The sequence below is a fragment of the Parasteatoda tepidariorum genome, chromosome 1 (assembly GCF_982258835.1).
Source record: "Parasteatoda tepidariorum strain Cologne lab strain chromosome 1, Ptep-v5.0, whole genome shotgun sequence".
Taxonomy (NCBI): Eukaryota; Metazoa; Arthropoda; class Arachnida; order Araneae; family Theridiidae; genus Parasteatoda; species Parasteatoda tepidariorum.
In genome coordinates this window covers 73,163,558-73,186,361 of record NC_141755.1, presented here as the reverse complement: position 1 = coordinate 73,186,361, position 22,804 = coordinate 73,163,558, and the positions used below count along the sequence as shown (strand labels likewise).

The 22,804-nt window shown below is 27.9% G+C and overlaps 2 protein-coding genes across 2 annotated transcripts in view; one reads left to right on the top strand and one right to left on the bottom strand.

Annotated features, from left to right (window-relative positions):
- The window catches only part of qin (tudor domain-containing protein qin), a 66,401-nt gene that overhangs the window by 40,793 nt on the left and 2,804 nt on the right, over window positions 1-22,804 (bottom strand). Inside the window, exons 3-14 of the mRNA XM_087166589.1 lie at window positions 21,193-21,290; window positions 20,437-20,507; window positions 19,340-19,434; window positions 17,953-18,011; window positions 17,324-17,471; window positions 10,754-10,834; window positions 9,186-9,286; window positions 5,981-6,047; window positions 5,183-5,231; window positions 4,940-5,081; window positions 1,965-2,036; window positions 439-521 (exon numbers count right to left, since the gene is read on the bottom strand). Of these exons, the coding sequence (XP_087022715.1) occupies window positions 439-521; window positions 1,965-2,036; window positions 4,940-5,081; window positions 5,183-5,231; window positions 5,981-6,047; window positions 9,186-9,286; window positions 10,754-10,834; window positions 17,324-17,471; window positions 17,953-18,011; window positions 19,340-19,434; window positions 20,437-20,507; window positions 21,193-21,290 (1,066 nt within the window). The remainder of the gene's footprint in view (window positions 1-438; window positions 522-1,964; window positions 2,037-4,939; window positions 5,082-5,182; window positions 5,232-5,980; window positions 6,048-9,185; window positions 9,287-10,753; window positions 10,835-17,323; window positions 17,472-17,952; window positions 18,012-19,339; window positions 19,435-20,436; window positions 20,508-21,192; window positions 21,291-22,804) is intronic.
- LOC147816518 (zinc finger protein 862-like) lies at window positions 12,732-15,181 on the top strand. Its single transcript, XM_087154582.1, has 2 exons — window positions 12,732-12,803; window positions 14,190-15,181. The coding sequence occupies exons 1-2, from the start codon at window positions 12,732-12,734 to the stop codon at window positions 15,045-15,047; spliced, it is 930 nt and encodes a 309-aa protein (XP_087010708.1). The 3' UTR covers window positions 15,048-15,181.

Here is a 22,804-nt window from a genome sequence, read left to right as displayed (position 1 = left end):
TAATTTTAAAGAACATGATAAAAACATTTTATTTTGTAATAAAATATGACAGTGATTGGGGATTTTGTTACAAATTCAGATATTCGGAACACCAAAAAATTGGAGGGGGTAATTCCATTTTAAAAATAAAATTTTTCGGCGACCTAAATCCATGACTTTCCATGATTTTTTTTTAAAAAAATAGTTAAAATCATGACATTTCATGACAAATTTTGTTCAATACCAAAACTCATGCCTTTCCAGGTGCGCGGATACCCTGTACAAACTTATCCATTTTACAGTAATCATGGATTAATTATTTCTTAACAGGTCTGAGTTATTCAACGTTCTTAACAATGAAATCACAACAATATGTCTTCTTAAATGAGTTCCATTTTTTTTCACTGTACAATTACAATAAGTTCAAACACAAAATAATAAATAGTTTATAACTTGTACCTTGAGCACTGGAATCAAATGATTCAGGAATTTCCATAGGAGTGAAGTTAGGAGGAAGTTCATTAACTGACATTAAGGTATACCTGAAATCAATTTTTGAAAAATATTTGAGTAAAGAAATATATTTCTAAAAAGTATGGATGATATCCTAAAGTATGGTATTCTAAAAAGTAAATTCACATAAAACCATGAAAATGGGTTATTGGAAGCATGAATTGATTTAAATGAAAGAAGGAAATAGATGTGTTAATTAACTGTTACATGTGATAGACATACATATATTCTAGAGAAGCGATAGACTTACGAGATGAAAAGCATGATGCTTTAAAGAATATATTTATTCATTTTTTAATAATTTAAAATCAAACAAATTTATAATAATCTGTTTAAGTAATTAGGTCTAAAAATGTACCATTAAATATGGAATCTCATGATTTAAAGTTAATTAATATAAAATAGCACAACATTTTTGGATGGAGTGTCAAAAAATTAAATATTTTAACTTTCAAGTGCAACTAAATTATTATTTAATTAACAATAACTAAGTTATTTTTCTAGTTTCATAGGAACAATTATAATTTGCCTTAAATAGAAGTCAAAAACTATTTAAATTCCTTAATTATATTTGTTTAAAGAAAAAAAAAATCCATAGTAAAAAAATCAAATCTTTCGACAGAAAAATTAATGGAAAATTTATCACAACATCTCTGCATTTATGAATTTCAATGCCATTAATTTTATTTCTAAGTATAATTTGAATTCTTGGAATTAGAATGAAGAGTTATAATACACTTTTCTTATGCAAGTAGCTTTTCATATTAGTTTTTTGGCTGGAACATGGGAGTAACACGGTGACTTTCCAAGGGATATATATATATCTCAGGCTTAAATTAAAAATCTTTGGCTCAGGATATTACAGTGAAGTGATCAAGAACACATTTAGGGAAACCAGTAAACGATTTGAAGTTAACAGTTATGTGGTTTTCTATAGTGATTAATTAAAGATTTTCTCCACATTGAATTACAGGAGTTGTTTCGGTTTACATAAATTGCAACGATTTAAATAAATAATTCAATTTCGAAAAGCTATATCACATTAAAGAGCAACATACCAACTGAACTTTTAATAGATTTTAAGAGATAATAAAATGTGTGAATTTCTCTTTTAAGTGCAGGGTTAAAGAAAATGTATTTTTGTTTTTCGAAACATAAATTAAGTCCTTTATGAAACAGATTACAATTACACGATTTTTGTTAAATTTCTCATTTTTGAGGCATTTAGTTTATTCTCATTCAAACTTACACAATCAGCCTTCCCACTCCATAAAAAAATAAAATTTTTACATTTACTTAAGAGAGAAAGATAAAAGTTTATTTAATATTTTACATAAATAAAATAATAAGTAAATAATAACTAAAATGTACCCTTAAGGAAAGAGCTACTATAAAAAATTTTTTTTTTTTAGAAAAACTTAATGGGTTTTGTGAACATACATGAATAAGCAGATGTTCAAGAAATGTCTTACTTTGGTTTTGCGTTACATTTTAAGCTTCCAATTTTTTTTATTTGCTCTTCCACATCTGCATTTAAATCAAGGCTAAAAAAACAAAAAAAAAAAAACATTAATAATAAGTTCATAATAACTACTGTAATATAATGTCACACTGAAATAGGGATAGATGGTACTTCTTTTACACAACTATAGTTAAAGGTAAACAAATACTTTTAAACAGGTATTTATTGTAGCGGTTTTGAAAGCTGTACTTTTTTAAAAAACACTAAAACCAACAGCAGGGCTGCCATTGGATGAAAACAAGAAAAATAGCTGCGTTAGTTGCATCATATATGAAAAAGTCTCCTAAATAGTCTCCGAGATATATAAAATAGTTGCCAACATCGTATCCTCCTCCAACATAATTTTAATTATTTGTGCTGTAATAGTATAAAATTCAAATAATATGCAGTTAGATACTTACATTTTATAAAATTTTTTCATTTATTTGTGGATTTGCAACAATATTTAGGTAGAATAATTTTGAATGAACTGCTGTAGAAAACTTCCAAAATTTGTAAACATTTTAAAAATATCTATTTTTATTCTTTTTGAGGCATAAAGCTTCAGATATCATAAAAGAAACAATAGTTGTAATTAAAAAAAAATATTAAAAAAAAACTAGGGACTATAAATTTTAGGCATTATAAAAAATGGAGTAGAAATGACATTTACTTTCATGCATAATTTTCTTAACCTTACAATAAAAAATTTCTTTTAGCATATAATAAACAAAATCTGCCTTCTAAAGGAACTTAAATAATTTTAAATTATGTCTTCAGTTTTTATCCATCCATTGATTTATAGTTTTTATTTAATTATTCTTAAACATTTTGAAAAGCTGTATAAAAACTTATAGTAGCCTAAGTGCTATTGAACATTAATAGAAATATAACAAAAAATTGGAAAAGAATAGAAAAAGGGGAAAATTACAAACCCTAGAAAACTTGAGATTTGGTAATAAAATTAAAATTTTAATAATAATTTTAATGCATTACCAAATGATGTTTAAAATATTAACAAATATTTTCGGAAAAAAAAGAAAAAAAAAACATTGGCAGATTTAAAATAATAAGTCACAATAAAAACTAAGGAGAGTTGACAGTTGTGGAAATGACAACATTTAGGAAGGACCAATTTCAAAACCATGTTAAAATCCATAGTTTATCTAAATGACATCAAAACTATAATTGGAATCAGTTAATACAGAACAGCAAAAAAAGTATTCATAATTTAAATGTGTTAATAATAAAGTTTTAAATTGGGTTTTGTAACATAAATAAGATACATAGAAAGAATCTACACTATCTCAACTATATCAACAACACCTCTCCATATATTGTCGAATTCACGTACAATGGATACCCTCATACGCAGATATATCAGGCAATGAAATGGCAGATAGTCTAGCCAAGGCAGGTGCAGCTGAGGCCACTGCGCCTCCAGTGTCTCTTACCTCCTCAGAGCTCTTCTCCATTGTTAAAGCCAAAAATAAATCAGCACGGCTCACTCCACCCAGTCACAATTGGTACCAGGGTACCAATTGTGTAGCTGTTTGACAGCTGACAATGATCGTCAGTCTCAAACCACCATCCCACGTCTCCACCGTGGACACCTGAAATCACTGAGGTACTCTGGAGGAGAAAAGTGTTTTCCCCTCTGTACCAAGTGCTCTTCGGCACAGGCACCCCCTAAACATCTACTGGACTGCCTCGGTCTTTTAAAACAAGACCTTATAGAAAGACCCTTACTTGTTTTAGAGTTTTTGAAGGTGAACAAACTCATGGACCTTGTCTAGCTAGGCTAGAAATGGGGATTTGAAAGAAGAAGAAGAGATACATAAAATCACTTATAATTAGGGCTGCAGGTTTGTTGCGACGAGAATTTCCGCGAAATTCTCACCTTTTTTCCTAAAATCCGCAAATCTCTCAATATGTCTTGACTTGCGCGAAAATTGGTTAAAATTAGATTTTTATTTTTTATTTTCCTGAACCTTAAATTGAACATGTAAAATTGATTAGATATTTAGAGGAGTGAATCAATAGCAAAATGACATGAAAATAGTTCAGAGATAAGAGATAATCACAATCTTGTCAACTAAGGTGGTCTTTCTACACTTAGGGAGGGTAATTACCTTCCTGAAGTCAGAAAGAGTACAAAAGAAATTGGAATCACAACAGAAGGAAAATGTTATAAATCAAATCTTTGACAGAAAAATTGCTATACATGCTATTGCACTGGGCAATGAAATTTCTACTGCCTTTCTACATATCCAGTTAATTTTTCCTAGGCGGCTTCTAGTGATTTCTTAAATATGGATCAGTTTCTTAGATGAAGGGGGGGGGGGGAAGACTAGTCGTCAGTAGGGACTTGTAACTAATAGATTGAATGTAGAATGTTTGAGTTTTCACTGCAATTACTTCTTACAAAGCAACGGTCAAGGAATAGCGCGTTGGTGAAGGAAAATTGATAGAGTTTTGGAAATCAAATAGCGAACGCTCCAAAATTGGCAAAAGAGGCGATTCAAAGTTTGTCGGTGCCTAAAAACAGCGTTGACGCAGAAAGATCGTTTTCTAAGTATAAAAATGTATTAAGTGATGAAAGACGAAGGATAAATGAGAATAATCTGACAATGTATAATACTTTGTACCAAAATTCTGTTCATTTAAATAAAAATATTAATATTGCTTGAAATTCAAAGAAATACTTTTGTTGTGTATTTTTAAGCTTTCTTTATTATTTGCGCAATTTCTGTCTCATGCCTCATTTATATAATAAATTTTTTTATGTTTAGAATTTGTGTAATTTTCAAAATTTCCCGCGAATTTGGGGTCTTTTTCCCGTGACAAACTTGCAGCCCTACTTATAATTTAAAAAAAAAAATTTATATTTAAAAAGTGACTCTCTACTTTGTATTTGAAGTTTGTAAATTCAAATCCATTACTTACTCAATGCTGACATATTTTGCATTTTCATCACAATCATTAACTGGAACCAAATGACATGGCAGATTTTTACAATCTTCCAATTTTTTTAATAATGCAGGAGCACTAATTGCTAAACAAGGATTTTCAATTACAGCTTCCGCATCTGCAAAATGGAAATAGAATGATACAATTAATTTTAACATTCATTACATTTTTGTAAGCAATAAAGAAACACAGAAGAAAGTATCTAAAACACATAGTAACCTTTTTTTGCAGCAGCCAAATCTCGTTCAAAGCTTGTGACTTCTAACCGCTGAAAAATTATAGAAACATTTAAGCATAAAAATAGCCTGGACACTTTACCTAAAATACCATTTAGTTCATAACACTCTTTCAATTAATACCAATAGAAATTTTAGAACAATATATATACTATTTGGAGGCAGAAATCTCTGAAATCTGACATTAAACGAAAACTTACTAATCATAAAACAGTTCTGTTGCTTACAATGTGCTTCACTTTGCTTAAACATATTGTTTTACTTAGCTTATAAGTACCTTGTATACATTTTTATTGTATCAATAGGAAAAGCATTTAAACTTATTTATTTTTACTGAATATTTTTTTAAATTTAAAATTACAATAAATACAAGAAATTTTAGAAAGTTTTATTTAAATACTGTTATAAGCATGTATTTTAATAAAAAGTATTTGTATATCTTCAGAAAAATTCCCCAATAGCTTAAAAATCTTAAACAATATTCGATATATTTAATAAAAAAATGTTCTTCTTTGAAAATTTTAGACACAAGAAAAACATCGAAAAAAAAGTGATACAAATTTTAATATTTTAAATAACTACTTTTTCACAATTTGGTACATTCAATGAATGGTTCAAAGAATAAAAGTTTAAAAAAAAAAAAAAAAATTATTTCATCTATTTATAATTTTTGTAGGAAAAATGAATATTTTTGGGCACTATATAACTGTGCAAAAAAAAAAAAAAAAAAAAAAAAAATCAAATATGACAATAGAAAATATTTAAATGAGTTATAATTTACCATTTTTTCTAAAGGTGTTATGTGGCTATCAGAAATTTCAGATAGTTCATCAATAAGCTCGGATTCTCTAAAAAATAAATGCTAGATTACATCAATGTACAAAATAGAACATAAAAATGCTAACATGTTTTTTATAGTGATAAAAATCTGTCAACATTAAAAATAAAATAACAAACACACAAGATTCCAGCGACTTTATAGTTCAGTTTTTTTTTCATAGAGTGCTTAATACTATTTTTTCTGATATATTAATATAAATCATGAGCTAATAAAACCCTTATCAATTCTTTGAAATAGAAATTTAAAAATGTGTTTATAATTTTATGTATGTATGTGTGTGTAGCAGTATTAAAAATATTATAAAGGCTAATATAATGCTACAAAATGATAAAAGTTGGAATAACGTACTATCTCAGCCAGTCTGTAATAGAAAATGACACTTTATTCTTAAACTAAAGAAATAAATACAAAAATATTAATAAAACTATTTAAAGTTTTTGATTAATAGATATTTTATAACTTATATATAATCTAGATAAACTATTATCAGTACTGATTTGTTTCACATCGGCCCCCGTTTTTCGGGGGGGGGGGGGAGTTTTCTCGCTGACATCGTTGATAATAATTGCCATTGGGCAGTTTGTTTGGATTGTACTTGTGCATGCAGATAAATTTGATGGTAAAGAGAATGGGAAGAGCAAAGATTAAAACTTAATATCTCAATTCTCCTTTTTTTGTTGTTAAGTTCAGGTGCGATTGCCTGCTACAATTTTGCCTGGAATTCACTATAATGATGTTGCCTTAAGGTTAAGGAATTGCCTGTTAGTTTGTATCGATTAGTAGCGGATTTTCATATTAATTTTGAAGCAATGTACGAAATCTTCACTCGTCTTTATTTTAAATTTATAAGTGATTGCCCGGTATAAATTTGCTCAGAATTCACTATACTGATCTCCTTTTAAGATTAAAGAATCGCCCGGATGTTGTTTCAATCTATCTTAGACCAAAAAAATTAAGAATCTTCAAATAAGTGCTGCGCAAAATCTTAGTGGGTTGGATGGTTGCAATACTATCAATAGTTTTTAGTTAGAGCCATTTTGTTTTGAATAGAGCCCGGGAACGTTGAGGCATTAAGAAGTAAATCTTTATGCATTAAAAAAACAAAACAAAAACAAATTTGTGGCAATTTTTTTGTTTAAAAATTAATACGACTGTGGAGTGATTATTATTATTTTTTTGCTGTGCATCAGCTAAAACGGTGATAAAAGATTGGTATAATTTTGAGGTATTTTGGAAGTAAGAAACAGGACATATGCTTTATAAGGGTGTAACTTCAATATGTTCATTAATAAATTTTTTTTTTTTTTAGTATCTGTTTAGCATTATTAAATAAAGGTTTTGTGTGCATATATTGCTATATTTTTAATGAAACTTCTAGCAGTGTGGTTACAAAACAGATTTATCATTGTAAAAAAGCATTAGCATTTGTGTGCATATACTATATTTTTATGAAATTTGTAATGTTGCCCGGATGGCAACAAAAATGTTGCCTGGAGGATAACATTCGACATAGATCTGCCATTCTTTAATTTATGAAATGCAAACTTTTTGATGTTAAAAAATGACTGCAATATAAGTGAACTTTGAATTTAAAAGTGGCGCAATATTTAACTCCATTTTTGGCATATTATGAAAGGGAAGCCAAGAAAAATGTACCCAAAGTGGTTGACAAGAAAGAAAAGAAATTTTCCTAACACCAGGTAAAGGAGCATATCAAACCAGTTTATTATTATCTTTACAGGTGATCTTTTCAAACTAAGAGACAATTCAGCAAATTGGGAGTAAATTATTTATTAGGAGGAAACTAAATCAAATTATCACAGAATTTATCTAGCGGCTAAGGCACTGAGGGGTCATTGTTGAGCAGTTCAATGCAAGGGGCAGCTTATAGCCTACTCAGGCTCAGATTGCTTCTAGCTTATGTAGGAAGTAAAAGCAATTGGTACAAAATGCTGACCACCATCAAGCCGTTGGTCATGAAAATTTAGAGTCTTGACCTCTCTAGTTTACAAGAATCTGTTGCGGGAATGCTTTACTTTTACAATATCAGAATTAACATAGTTCAGTACAAGGCTACACCATTTTGAGGTTGAATCTAAAAAATAATGAGAATAAAGTTTGAACTAATTTTATTGGTTGAATTATAGCCCACATTTTAAGCTAGTTCAACCTCAGCAAACAGTAAGCATGAATAAACTACAAGTTTTAAGCACAAGAGAGAAATTATAAATATCCAAACTAATTTGAGAGACCAGCTTGTTTACTATTTTAATGTATGCTCTAGGAGAAAATCAAATGTGGCTATAAAAAAATTTAAATCAAAATTTGAACTTTTTCTGAAAATAAATGCGTAAGTACTTTGTTTCATAGTTTCTCCCGTAGTATTTTTCGTTAGTCGTTAAATATATCTTTTGATGTTTCACAAAACTTTTTTTATAAGAATTTTGGAATATAATTATTGATGTTATTATATGTATATATATTAACTTTGAAAACTAAATACGTAAATGTATACTTTGGAAATTCAATCTTAAAATTTGGACTACTCATTTCCTATATAATGAAAAGATATTCACTTTCAATTACATTTCAATTTGAAATACAGAATTAAGTTCTTTTATTTTTATTTTTTTATTGATTATACATATTTATTTAGCATAAAACCACAATTCATAGCAAGATTTTGATAGTTTATAAAATCTTTACACCATTAAATTATAAATAATTTTGAGAGTGAAAATAATAAACGGACGCATTTTATTTAAATGTGTTGGCATTATACAAAAATTGATTTGAATTTATAGTTTTGTGTAATTATTTTTTCTTTCTTTTTTCTTTTTTGAGGCTTTAGCAAAGGTGCAGTAAAAAGTAGTTTAGAATAAAAATGGTGCAAAGAATTGTAAAGATAAAAATAACAGCATGAGTCTTGAATATGCTTAACTATGTGTGGTACTTTTAAAATTCAAATATTATCACTTCTAATGGGAAATTTAAATCTGTTTTGTGCTAATTTAAAGTAAGCTAGTTTCAGTACCATTTCTTATTCATCAGTAACTTTAGGCACTACACTTTTTTGTGAGTACATAATTAAAAAACAAACATTTTTTTAAAGCAAAGATACTTTAATATGAAAGAAAGAGCTTACCTCATTTGCAATAATGTATGTAGTCTATGAAAATGATCATGAATTTCAGAAAATAAATGGCTAGTGTCAATTTTCTCTTTTGGCGAAACTTCACATATAAGCTACAACAAAGATTTTAAAAAAGGTTTATTGACATTGATATTTTCATTTTTACTAAATGCAATGTATCTTGAAAAGAATTTAAAATGCTGATTAACAAAATGATTGGAATTGTTTTTTTCTTTAGCATTTTGAAAGCTAAACTTTTGAGCATGAGAGCCTAGTAGAAGAAATCTCTTTATTAATCTGCAACATCAAGAAAACAATTTTAAAGTATATCAGCAGAACATTAGAATGCATTACTAGAAAAAGGAATAATTCTGTATCACTTAAATTAAAATGAAAAATAATCTTGATTTTTTTTTTTTTTAAAGTTTATTGAAATAGATATTGTGATTGTGAGATAGATAGATTGAATAGATTTTTTATAGTTTATTGAATATTAAAATCAGAATTTGAAAAAATGAACTGAACAGGGTATAAACTTAATAAAGTTTATAAGTAAACTAAATTTTAAAACTTTTGCGCAAAATGAAATAATTTTGCATTACAAACAATGTTTTCAAAATAATAGGTAATATTTTCAAGATGTTGTGGAATTATTTGTGTCTGATTTGAATACTTTAGAAAGATGCTACATAACAAAAAAAAAAAAAAAAAAAAAAAAACATTCTTAGTTGTTGCTCTCCAATATAAGTGTTTTCTAATTGTAACCATGACTATATATAATGTTAAAGGAGTAATACCTGATATGATAAACACACTTTAAACAACATTTATAAAGTCCTTAAAAAATTTAAAAGGTCATAGCAAAATGAAGTGCATTATATAATGAAATAAATTTTACTATGATCAATACATCTAAAATAATTAAAACATTCTTCACTGCATACAAAAGTAATTAATCTCTGTTTATATAGAGTAATAATATTAAAAGTTACTATATTTAGACCCATATATATACACTACAGAACCCGTTATCCGGAAATCAGAAAACCGGAAAACCAAAAAACCGGAACGAAATTCGATAAATTTTCCCGCAATTTTTTAAAAAAAAAAAAATTTCCTCATAAGATTTTAGTTTTTTCTTTCTTTTTTGAAAGATGTTTACCTTACCATCATTTCAGAAATAATCATTAGTGTATTACCTCATCGTTTTATCTTTTTTTAAAGATTATTTCCAAATAATTATTTTTTTTAGTTGGGTTTAACACTAAAAAAACGGCTTTTTGTAACGATTCAGAAAACCGGAAAAATCAGTTATCCGGAATAGCGATAGTCCCGATCGTTCCGGATAATCGGTTCTCTACTGTATATATTAAAGCTAATCTCATTGTCTGTTTTTGACTTGTAAATTTACCTCAAAATCATCAATGGCTAATTGCATACTTGACCACTTTAAACTTATCAGAGACAGAAAATTATATATTATTTTAAATGCTTAAAAACGGACATTAATATTAATTAAAGAATTACTGTAAGGGTAGAACTATATTCACACAACACAAAATAAAATGAAAATACTTTACATGATCAGTATATTTGAGCTGCCTCTGCATTTTGGTAACATCATTCAATACTAACTGTAAACTAGCTGCACATGACTTGTTCTGAAAGGAAGAATTTCAAAAATAATTTAAAAATGCAAAAAAAAAGAAGTTTTTAAAATTTAAAATAAAACTAACAAAAAAATTATTAAAATATTTAATATTTGAATGAAATTGGATAGCAAAATTCAGCTAGTAACAGTATACAGTAGTTAAAAAATTTATAAAAAAATGCTCAAAAATTTTCAAGTTGAAAACTGAGTTTAGCTTTTTAAAGCTCTTATAATTCTATAGTTGTAACAAACATTTGCAGTCGTTTGCATCGAACTTTTGAATTAAACGGGTCAGTCTATAGAATTTTTTATTACAAAGAAAGTGACAATTTTAAACTAATATAGTCTGCAATATTAGGAATCTGTTGAAAAAGAGATTGAATTGTAACAAATTTTTAATTTCATTAATTTTAAAATTAAACACAAAATGATACTCTAAACTTCAACCTTCTGATATCACAATAAAATAATAACAGAAGAAAACATAAAGATATATTATCAAAGATTGAGAAGTATATTAGTTATATTATAGTAAAATTATTATTACTAATTTTACTCTCATTATGACTATTTTAGTAACAACTATTTACAAATAAATAATGGTAAAAATAATTCTAAAAATATCATAAATAGTTATTACTAAAATAGTCATAAGAATAGGTTGAATGCAGTTTAATTAATAAAGATTCTCTATCAATGCTAAAATTGATAATTTGTAATACATTGAAACATGCTACCCCAAAAATAATAGGAAAAAAATACTTTTTGACGTTCTTTCAAATTTCTCAAAAAATAAGCAGATAATTATTTTATCACTTTAGAGGTGTTTAGGTCATATAAGTTTTCATACTTATTAAGTTTAAACCTTCAGATGTTAGAGGGAGTGGCAATAAATTCATGGAAGACATTTACGCGCTATAGCGCGTAAAATACGCAAAAAATTGAAATCGGACGCAAAAAAATGATCGCTACGCGTCCCGCGGGACGCGTACATTTTTGAAGAAAGTTTATAAATTTCCCGACTTTTTAATCTTTGATATCGAAACATTTTAATAAAATCGAAAAATTGGGACGCAAAAAATAAATCGGTATGCATCCTCGGTATATATAAAAAAAAAAAACCCTGTCTCCAGAGTTGGACCAACACATGTTAGACACACAGGTGGGAAACCAGTTCTATGACTCAAAATGTTGACCATTATAGCAGGAAACATCCTACAAGACTTTCCCCCCAAACTTCTTTTCTCTGCTGAAAACAGTGACGTCATCGGAACTGAGGGACGCAGGTGTTATTGAATGGGGGGGAAATGACCGTACCGGATTTAAGTGACCTCGAATGAGCAAGTAGAAAGAAAGAGGTTGAAGGGGTGGGAAAAATTGAAGGGGTTTATTTTCAAAATATCATAATCAATATCAAAATATCATTTAATACCTACGTCATGCAATCACATTTTTAGTGGCCCCTTACCCTTTATTTTCGAAGGAGGTACTTACGCACCGTTATATTAAGCTATATGTTACTTTTAGTTCAGTTAGAGTCAAACATTTTTAATGACCTGACCTACGCATCCAAACTTTTAATTTTGTTTTATAATTAATACATGTGCAATAATTAAACGATGCCTAAAGTACGTAACTTTAATATTAGGTGGAAAACTGAATTTAATTGGTTAGTCTACGAAAATGGTAAAATGTTTTGTGATATATGCCGCAAGGCATGAATAAAAAATGCATTCACCACTGGCTGTGAGAATTTTCAACGTAGCGCACTAGTCCGGCATATTGACACATCGGGAAAAGACTCTTCTGCTCATCATTTACGTGCTCTTAATATATTAGAACAGCAACGGTCTTTTAAAGTGTCATCTGAAAAACAAATTGCTAATTGTGTTCAAGATTATTCACAAATGCGAACGGTCCATTGGATGGCTAAAGAAGAAATAGCAGAAGCTAAGTTCCCCGCATTAATTGAATTGCAGGTAAGTTTTTATTTTAATTATTAAAGAATTATAATTTACAAAAATTTTTATGTTTATACAAGTAATTAAATAACAGTTACGCAAGGGCCGTATTATACGGTTTGAGTCGTGACCACATGTCAAATTTCTTTTTTAAATATTAACTTAAATGGTCATTTTAAGTATAAATTAGAAAAGTGTAATAGGATATATTTTATTTAATGCTATAAATATTAATTATTTTTGTATTTCCGCACCACAGGCCGTGATACGGAATTCAGCTTTCAATTATTCAAATAAGCGCCACTTTTTCTCTTTTAGGGTTTCCTTATAAAAAAAACAGAAAGATAGTTTTCAAAAATAATTAATTATAAAAGAACATAGTTTCACTATTTTGTCTTCTCTGTAATGCGTATTTTTATTAATTTTTGAGTTTTTTTTTTGTTCGGTTTATTGATTGGGCCGGTCGTTTACAATAAATAAGAATCGAATTGTGCCATTTTGTCTTTGCTGTAATGCGTATTTGTTTTCTCCCTACGATTTCGCTATAAAACTTTGGATTTTTTTTTTTTGTGGGATTTTTTAAAAAGGGCAAATCGTTTAGAATAATTAAATAATGGAAATGCGCCATTTTGTCCCCGCTGTAATGCGTATTTATTTTATAGCTACGATTTCTATATAAAACTTTGAGTTTTAATTTTGTGGGATTCGTTTTTACAATAATTAAATAAAGGAATTGCGCCATTTTGTCTTACACGTGATTTGTATTTTCATTCTCGCTAAAATTTCTCTATAAAAACTTTGAATTTTATTTTTGTGGGATTCATTAAAGGGGCCGATCATTTATAATACGTAAATAAGAATGGAATCTCGCCATCTTTTCTTCTCTGTAATGCGTATGATTATTCTAGCTAAGATTTCTCTATAAAAAGTTTGAATTTTAGTTTCGTGGGATTTATTGATAGGTTGATGGTTTTACCGTTTTTATCTTCGTTGTAGTGCTTATAGATTCTGTGTAGATTACATCATTTAATGATTGTTTAAATAAAATAATTGATTAAAAAAACTTATAATAGTTTTATTCCTCTAAGAAATGAATTATGTCATTTTATTTTTGTGATTAAAAAAAAGTTGTTTTTTTAAAAAAAAGTCAATAATTGGTTTGCAACTACTTATGAATTAGATTAAATTTTAATAAATTGACTACAATGAATAAGAAATTTAAAGTTAATTATTTTTTTGTACACTGCAAAATATATAATTCAATTTTAGAATTGTAATTTTTTTATTAATAGAATTTTTTTTATTATTTTGTTTGTTTTATATTTATTACGACACATGTTTGGATAAAATAATTTTAAAACCCCCCTTTTTTTTAAATATTCATATATATTTTTTCTATTTCAGAAAATGAATGGGGTGAATTTTCAGACTAGTACTTACCAATCTAAACAGTCTATCTCTGATATGACATCAGCATCCGCCCAAGCTATTGAGGAACTTTTGATACAGAAATTTAAACCATCATCTTTTTTCGGAATTATTTGTGATGAGTCGTGTGACGTTTCAAATTTTAAAAAACTTATTGTGTATTTAACTTACATAGATGAAGATGGGTATGGTAAAACCGCGTTTGTGGACATATTAAACATAAATGATGGAAAGGCTGATACAATTGTCAATTCTTTAAAATCTACAATGGAAAAATTAAACATTGATTTAAATAAAATTGTTGGTCTTGGCACTGATGGTGCAGCAGTAATGACTGGCTGTAAAGGAGGTGTTGGTGTGCGATTAAAGACTGCTGGTGCAACGCATTTGCTGCAAATTCACTGTTCTGCTCACAGGGTTTCTTTGGCCTTGTCACAAGCAGCGAAAAATATTAAACAGACTAAAGACCTGGAGAATACTTTGCAGCAACTTTACCATTTTTTCGATGATAGTCCTGTCAGAGAATCTGTGCTACGTCAAATTTTTCAAATAAATGAAATATCGGAAATAAAATTGAAAGAACCCAAAAATGTTCGATGGCTGAGCTTGTATGAAGCGGTGAGCGCTGTAATACAGTGCTTTGGGTCCATTGTAGAGGCACTTGAGCATATCGCCGAAAAAAAGAACGATTTAAACTCTGTAAAAGCAAAAGGTTTGTTGTCAAAAATAAAGAATGCCAATTTCCCATTTTTACTTGCGATCATACTGGACGTTTTAGAGCCAGTAAAAAAAATTAAATGTATTATTTCAGCATTAAAATGTGATTTTCTCTAAGGTGAATGTAATGGTATCCAGTTGTATAAGTGTTTTAGAGAATCTTAAAGGTAATAAGGGGGAGCATGAAAATAATTATATTGAAAATTGTACTAATGATGAAGATGATGTTGTTTATCAGAATATAAAACTTGGAAAGCAAACTTTAAATGAACATTTTAAGTCTAATTTTATATCTGAAGTTGTAGGTAATTTAAAGTTTCGTTTCCCAGCGGAGTCATTAGATGTATTAAAATCACTAGATTTGATGTTAAACCCGTTTAATTATCCAACGAATTCAGAGGAATTACTGAATTATGGGTCAGAAGATATTGATTTATTGATTAGAACATTTGGAAAATTGATTTCTGGTGATAAACTTAAAAATAACTTTCAGTATTTTAAACAGATCGTATTAAACTTTAAATCTATGAGTATGAAAGACTTTCTTAGAATCTTCATCAAACAGTATAGTGATGAATTTCCAGAATTTTCTAAATTAGCAAAGATAGCCTCAGTATTGCCAATTTCATCAGCTGATGCTGAGAGAGGCTTTTCAGCCATGAAAAGAATAAAGACATGTGCTCGAAATAGGATATCTGAAGGAAAACTGAAAACATTAATGATGATTACACTTGAAGGGCCAGATATGTCAAATTCCCAAGATGTAATTATAAGAGCACATAAGATATTTCAGTCTTGTAAAATACGTAGAGGGGGAAGCAGTGTAAATAAGTAGAGAGGGAAGCACACTAATAAAAATATTTTACATAAATTTAGATTTTGTTTTATTTTATTTTTCTATTATATTTCAATATTAGCATATTACAGCATTATAATTGTTATAATTCATGTACTAATAATCTATTAAGTATTTTTCAGAAAGATTATATTTGTTTAAAAATTTATGTAAAGGACCCATTTTTTTTCAAAAGGACCCAGTTTTTTAAAAGTCATGGGTCCCAGGGACCCGGGATTTTGAAAGCCTAGTGTCCTTCCTGAAATTACAAAAAAGAAGAGTGTTTATGAACACCCTTTGCTGGAAAATATAACAATAAACTTAAAACCTGTAGTGCCTTGGTTAATATATGCAATAAAAGCACAGAATTTTTTAAACCTAGCTTAAATATTCATGAAGATATGGACATTTTTCTAAAATTTGCCTTAGGTTTTCTTACTATAGCAACTTCCTGCGGATTATCCACTGCAGCCCATGAAAATTTTAGACCAAAGGAAAAATTTTCAGTTGATAATCTGCGGATTATTCAGCAATTTGTTTAGCATTGGAGAAATAGCATATTCCAAAACCCTTCTCAAGCACAGAATCTACATCATATGTGAGCAAATCTGCGCCATATGTGAGCAAATCTACGTCATATGTGAGTGAATCTACATCATATATGAGGCGAGATTATGTTTAAGGGGCATTTGAAAAAATGTCATATGCCAGTGTGGAGATGTGAACGAGAATCAGATTACGAGTATTTTGTCAATTAATATATTTCACCAATAAGGTTCTCGTTTGCGTCTCTGAATTCCCATGGGTGGATTTTTCACATCCAAAGTGAATAGTCTTGTACACTTTCATGGAAGTTTGGGATACCTGATACCCAGAAAATAATTTCACTAGATTATTCATGTTGATGATTTCCTTGCTTTTGTAACAGGTAGATCGTGAATTATACACAGGAAATTATAGTCTAACTGATAAAATATTCTTTAAAATTAAACAAAGTTTTTGGATCCATTTTTACTTAACATATATATAATTTTTAAAATCTGAATTTTTTTTCTTCAAAAATTGCAAGATATGAGCATTTAAAGGCATGCTTTCATCCTATGCATGTGCGCATTAATATTTGGTAACTTGTGTAAAAAGGCTGATTTGAATATATTGAAAATTTAAAAGATTTCTGGCAATTTTCTAAGCAGTTTCTGTAATTTTTAAAGAAAGCTCTGAATAATATGATGCTTTCCAGAAATATACTTTTGTATGAAGGGTTGCAAATGTTCTAACAGCATATGGAACAACATCTTCTTATTACTGTCATATTTCACAAGTTTTCTTTCCCTAAATAATCTTGTAGGGTAGTGTCATTTATTAAGTTTTGTTTTATAATACAAGATGAGCATAAACGCATAAAAAACAATAAAAGCCATTTTGTGTACAAAAAATTTATCAACTCAGTATGTAAATTGTGAAAGTTAATACTTTTCATAATTAAAAAACAGAGTAAAAAATAAAGACTCAATAAGAAAATAAAATAATAATCAAAAGGAAATTTTTTTTCTTTTACCTTATCTAGGAGAGTTTTAACTTTGTGCCCAATATGGTCTCCCATTAGCATGCAGTGACTACACGTTAACTGATCATCTATTTCACAGTAAAATTCCACATTCTTATTTTCATGTTCTGGACATCCTTCCTGAACCATTGAATTATATCTGTGTAAAAAATAACATCAGGAATAATTTATTACAACACTATAAAAATTAAAAATCAAGATTGTCATTAAATTATCAGTAGAAATGCCTAATTTTCCCACTCAGTTAAATATAATCAAAAAAATAATCCTTTAACAATTTGAAACATTAAAAAAAAAGCTTATAGACAAAATTTATTTTGGTAAAGCAAGACATTTTAATAAATAAACCCATTTCGTTAAGTTAAGAGTCAGACAACAGAAATTTGTTTCCTTGATTTGTCAAATCTTTCAATAAAACTAAATTTATACACTCACTAGAATTACTATTGGATTTTCAAGTGATATTGTTATACACTAATTTAATTTTTAGGATAATAAATTTATTTGAAAATTTATCACTGAGGATTTCTCATAACTCATAATAACAGAAGCAACATTTTTTTCTTCTTTTTAAATACAATCACTGTCTTTCCAAAAACGTTTCTTACGTGAATACTTACAATTCAGCAAAAATCTTTTTGGCTTCATGTTTCTTTTTGAGTTTCATATCACTATGTACCTGTAAATTCAATAAATAATGTAAGTAAAAATATTTAAATTAGTTTTACTTCCATTTTTTTTGGGGGGTCCTCATGTAAAATATATCATCGAGTTTTCAGAAACAACAATGAACATTAATTTTGGAGACCAGCCAAGGTCACAGCTCATCTCTTTTGTTTTGGCTTCCTTTTACTACTAAATAAAGGATAGTTTAATTTAGTCTAAATAGATATTCCAAGAAGTTAATTGGTATTATCGTAGAATTTATGTTCAATTAAAATTAATACGCTAAAAATTTTTTGCGACACCTCATGAAAAACGGTACCATACATTCAGGTGTATAAGTCAACCCTCTATTTTTGATAACGATAGAGCAAGTTTCTGGTATGCCAGATGAGTAAGTCAACCGCTAGGAAAACCAAATATGATAAATTTCAAAAATGAAAAATAAATAAAAAGAACTTATTATATTAACAGAATTTTCTAAATTTAAAAATATTACACATTGTTCTTGCTGAATATGATACACTAGCCCTCAAATTAAGATGCATTAAAAAAATGCTATCAGGCGACCAGACAAATGATAGTAGATTCAAGGCAAAATGGAGTCAAATGTTATTGTAAAATCTATTAAAAAGAGTGGAATTTTGAATTCTTTGGATAGAGATGAAGATGATTTCTTGTGGGACTTAATAGATGAGGAATAAGTAGAATCTATTACAGAGTGAGATACATATGTGATGCTGCAAACGTTATTGAATCCGACACAGATGTTAGGGAATCTTTAAATTTGCAGTTTTATGGTCAAAAGTTTTCATTGTGTTATATTTTTTTTAAAAACTTTTCTGAGTTTTAATTTTTTTCTAAACTTAAATTTAAAGCAATGTTTGTAAAAAAAAAAATTTAAGGAATAAAATATGATGAGAGAAAATGCAAAATTAACTATACATAGTATTAAAAACACTGGGATATACTGGGATTTATAGAATTTTTTTTTAGTTATTTTTCCAACTAAGAAACGCAAAACTAAGAAATGCTGCTTTCGTTTCTCTAGCAATTTAGAAAATATTTAACAGATAACTAAAAATTATTGCTTAAGATTTAATTAAAATAAATTTTTCATTCAAATATTTTTTTAAAAATAAATACACACAAAACAAGAGGAAGCAATAAAAACATCAGTTTTATATAAAAGCATATATTAAAAAAAAATAATAATAAAAAAAAAAATTTAGGATAACAGATGATTTACTTTTAATTTTTTTTAATTCCTCAGATGAATTGTAAATAAATTAAGATATTGGCATTTCAATGCTTGCCTTTGAAATTTAGAGAAAAAGCACTTACATCTCCATAGCAAATACTGCAGAAGTTTAACTGGCACTCATCACACTGCCATAATGCCTCATTTTTGTGGCAACGCTGACAAGTCAAAGAAGTTACTGAAATTATATTTTTTCACACTTTAGAATAAAGCAAATCAACAAAACACATCTAAGAAAATTTTTTTTTAATTGCAGTGACATTTTCTAAAATCAACTTAGAGTACTATATGTGTAATATGGTGATAAGATTTCGACAGAAGATGTTACTCAAGGAAGGAAAAAATAGATAAATTTTAACAGCTATATTTTTGTTCGCCACAACTTTTACAAGTCATAAATTAACTAATACAAACAAGACACTTTTTAATCTTGTCAAACTGAATATACAATTCACAATGTTAGATTACTGATAATAGTAATAACTAAACTCAATATAAATCAAAATTATTTAATCAAGAACCCAATGTTGAAAAATAATTTCTGTCAATTTCTAATAATCTGGAAAATTTTTCAGTTCCAATGTTGGTAACGTTTAGTAATCTAACAAGTAACCAACAATTTAGGGATGCAAAACCTGTGGTCCACTGTACCTCGAAGAGCGGCCTGCAGCAACATAAAAAAAATATAGTTAATAAAACTTTTTGAAGAAAAAAAAAAGCTGGAAATTTATAATTGCGTATGAGTTTTTGACTCAACTAATTTGCACAAATTCCAGTTTAAATCAATGTAGCTTCGCAATTGCTTTTTTTTTTGGGCAGCCATTGTCACAAAGTTCCACTATTTTAAAACATCCAAATATTTTTAATGTCATTATGCAAATTATGAATCAAATTTGATGGTCTTTATTCTTGTTGATTTCATTGTAAATCCAAGAAACTTCTTAATCCTTTTTTCGTTAGTCATGGCTACGAATATTCAGGTGATTTTTAAAATCAGTCAAATTTTGAGGGTGTTGCATACATCCCGGGGCAGTGTTTCTCCATAAAATTAAAGCATAATCGTGGAATTACCCAACAGCATATGAAGTAATCAATGTAACATAACAAATAAGTAATCAATATAAATAAATGAAAGGTAGATAAGGGAACAATATTAAAAATAATAAAAACTGTGCATTACCTAAGTTTTTAAGTGGTTCATGATACTGATTCTTTTTCAAAGCACTAGGTGACACATATCTTGTCTTGATGCTAATTTAAAAAGAAAAATTTAAATTTAATGCTCACTTAAAAAAGTGATAATGGCAAAAAATATTATTTCAATTTATCACTTAACAATATCATTAACTGACAAGGTGCATATTACTGATAGCAGTTAGTATTACTTATAACAGTAGTAACAGTTTTCGAATTAATTTATAAAAGACAAAAGATTCATTCTTCCTGAAATGACAGATTTTAAACATCAACAGAAAGTCAAATCATGAAAAATGTTACAATTTAAACACAAATAAGCATCTTTGGAGATCAATTAGTACGTTTTCTGATTATTTAAGACTACTTGTACATGAAGAAATTACATTATAATAAATTGAACTTGAAGATTGATTATTACAACTGGAAGAGCTAGGTTAGCAAAAATCCTAAATTAAAAAAATAAATAAATAAAAAATCTGATTTTTTTTTATTTATATAAATCCGAATTTTTACAACTACAAGCCAAAGCGTTTCATAAAACATAATTAATACATAATATTATAGAAAATATATAAATTCAATTTAAATTTACAGTGCAATGCAATAAACTTGTAGATGGCAGTAAGTAGTTTCTTAGATAAAAAGGGCAATTTACGGAATTAAAGGGGAATATTATTCTTAAGGTTTAACATTTCAGTTTACTTTTCTAAAAATCATAGGCTGTTAAATAACACTTAACCTTGGAAGTGAATTTTTCATGTTCACACTAATAATGCCAAGACTATGGACATCTGGCTGCAGTTTAGCAATTCCACCTTCAGATACATCAGCGACTTCCTAATGAGAAATTGAAATGCCATGAAACTTTGTTGTGAAATAAAAAGAAAATAAGAATGCTTAAATCGTAAGAAAAATTGTTAAGATAAGCAAATACAACTCTAATAATGAAACAAATAAAAAAGAGAAACAAAAAAAAGTTTGTAAAAAATATATATATACCTATTTTTTAATATGCACTCTTTATTAATTTCAGCTGCATGAATTTTAAATTCAGTTTGAACTGCATAAATTATTTTCTACTATGAGTATTCTAATAATTGTAAAGATAAATTTTATTCAATATGATAAACACTTTTTTTTTATAATTGCTTTCTGCTGTTATCATTTATCTTACAGAAAATTTTTAACTTATAATGATGATATTGCTCTAATTTAACAAAAATTCAACTTAGATGAAACAGCAATTAATATCAACTCAAACACAAAATAAAACTATTTGATAAGAAATTTTAATTTATTTATTTGAAACTCAAAGATAGAAGAATGACTCCACAAAAAATCTTCAAAAAATGACATTAATGAAGAAACTTTTTTTCATATTTATATGCATTATTTTAAAATAAAAAATCTTTGTATTTTGACCAAACCTACAAATAATATATCCATGCTTCACTTTTTTTTTCCAATAATAAACTATATAGTATTTACAATTGAAAATAAATAAATTTATAAAGATGGAATTATTTTAAGAGTTTTAAGAACAACATGCTAGCAAACAGTCATGTTCGTGGCCCAGGTGTTCACAATTAATCAAATAATGAGTAAACACTTAAACTTTGCAGCTTCAAGTGTCTCATCTAAGTTAAAGGGAGAATTGAAAAAGTGAAAATGGCAAGGTATTCATAAAGAGCAAGACAAATCAAGTCATTTCATAGCTATCAAACTGCAAATGCAGGATGAAGTTTAAATTTCAATGGATAGATTCGGCACAATCAAAGCAGTTTCTTCTCCTGGATCGTATTGTTACCATTAAAAGCAATGATATTGATAGCAAGTAATGAAACTTAGTTTTTTCTGCCTTGCTTTCATACGATAAATGGGAATGAATCATTTATTTAGTCAGCATGTAACACATTCTTGGAGCTCTTATCAGTTATTAAATTGATAACTAACGTATGAGAGTGATCCTTGCATACTTATTTCTCTGAAAGAAAAAGAATGACAGATTTTGAATAATTAATGGGCCATATGCATGATTTCAGAATTGTTGTCAGTTGCTTATTTTTAGTTTTGTTACTAATAAGTTTCAAAAATTGTGTATGCATAGTAATTCTTAGTAAGAACTAATTCAAGTGTTTCGAACATTGTTTCGTGCGTTCTTCTTTCAATAGTGTATGAACTCCAGAGTTAAAAATCTGCTTGTGCCTGTTTTATTTTAGTCTCATGCCCTTCCAACTCCAAGAAACAAAAAAAAGTTTATAGGCTTTTTCATACAACAATAAAAGAAAATGTAAAGAAAGTTGCTAATAATGGATATTGAAATTTATCATATATATTTTAAGAAAATTGAT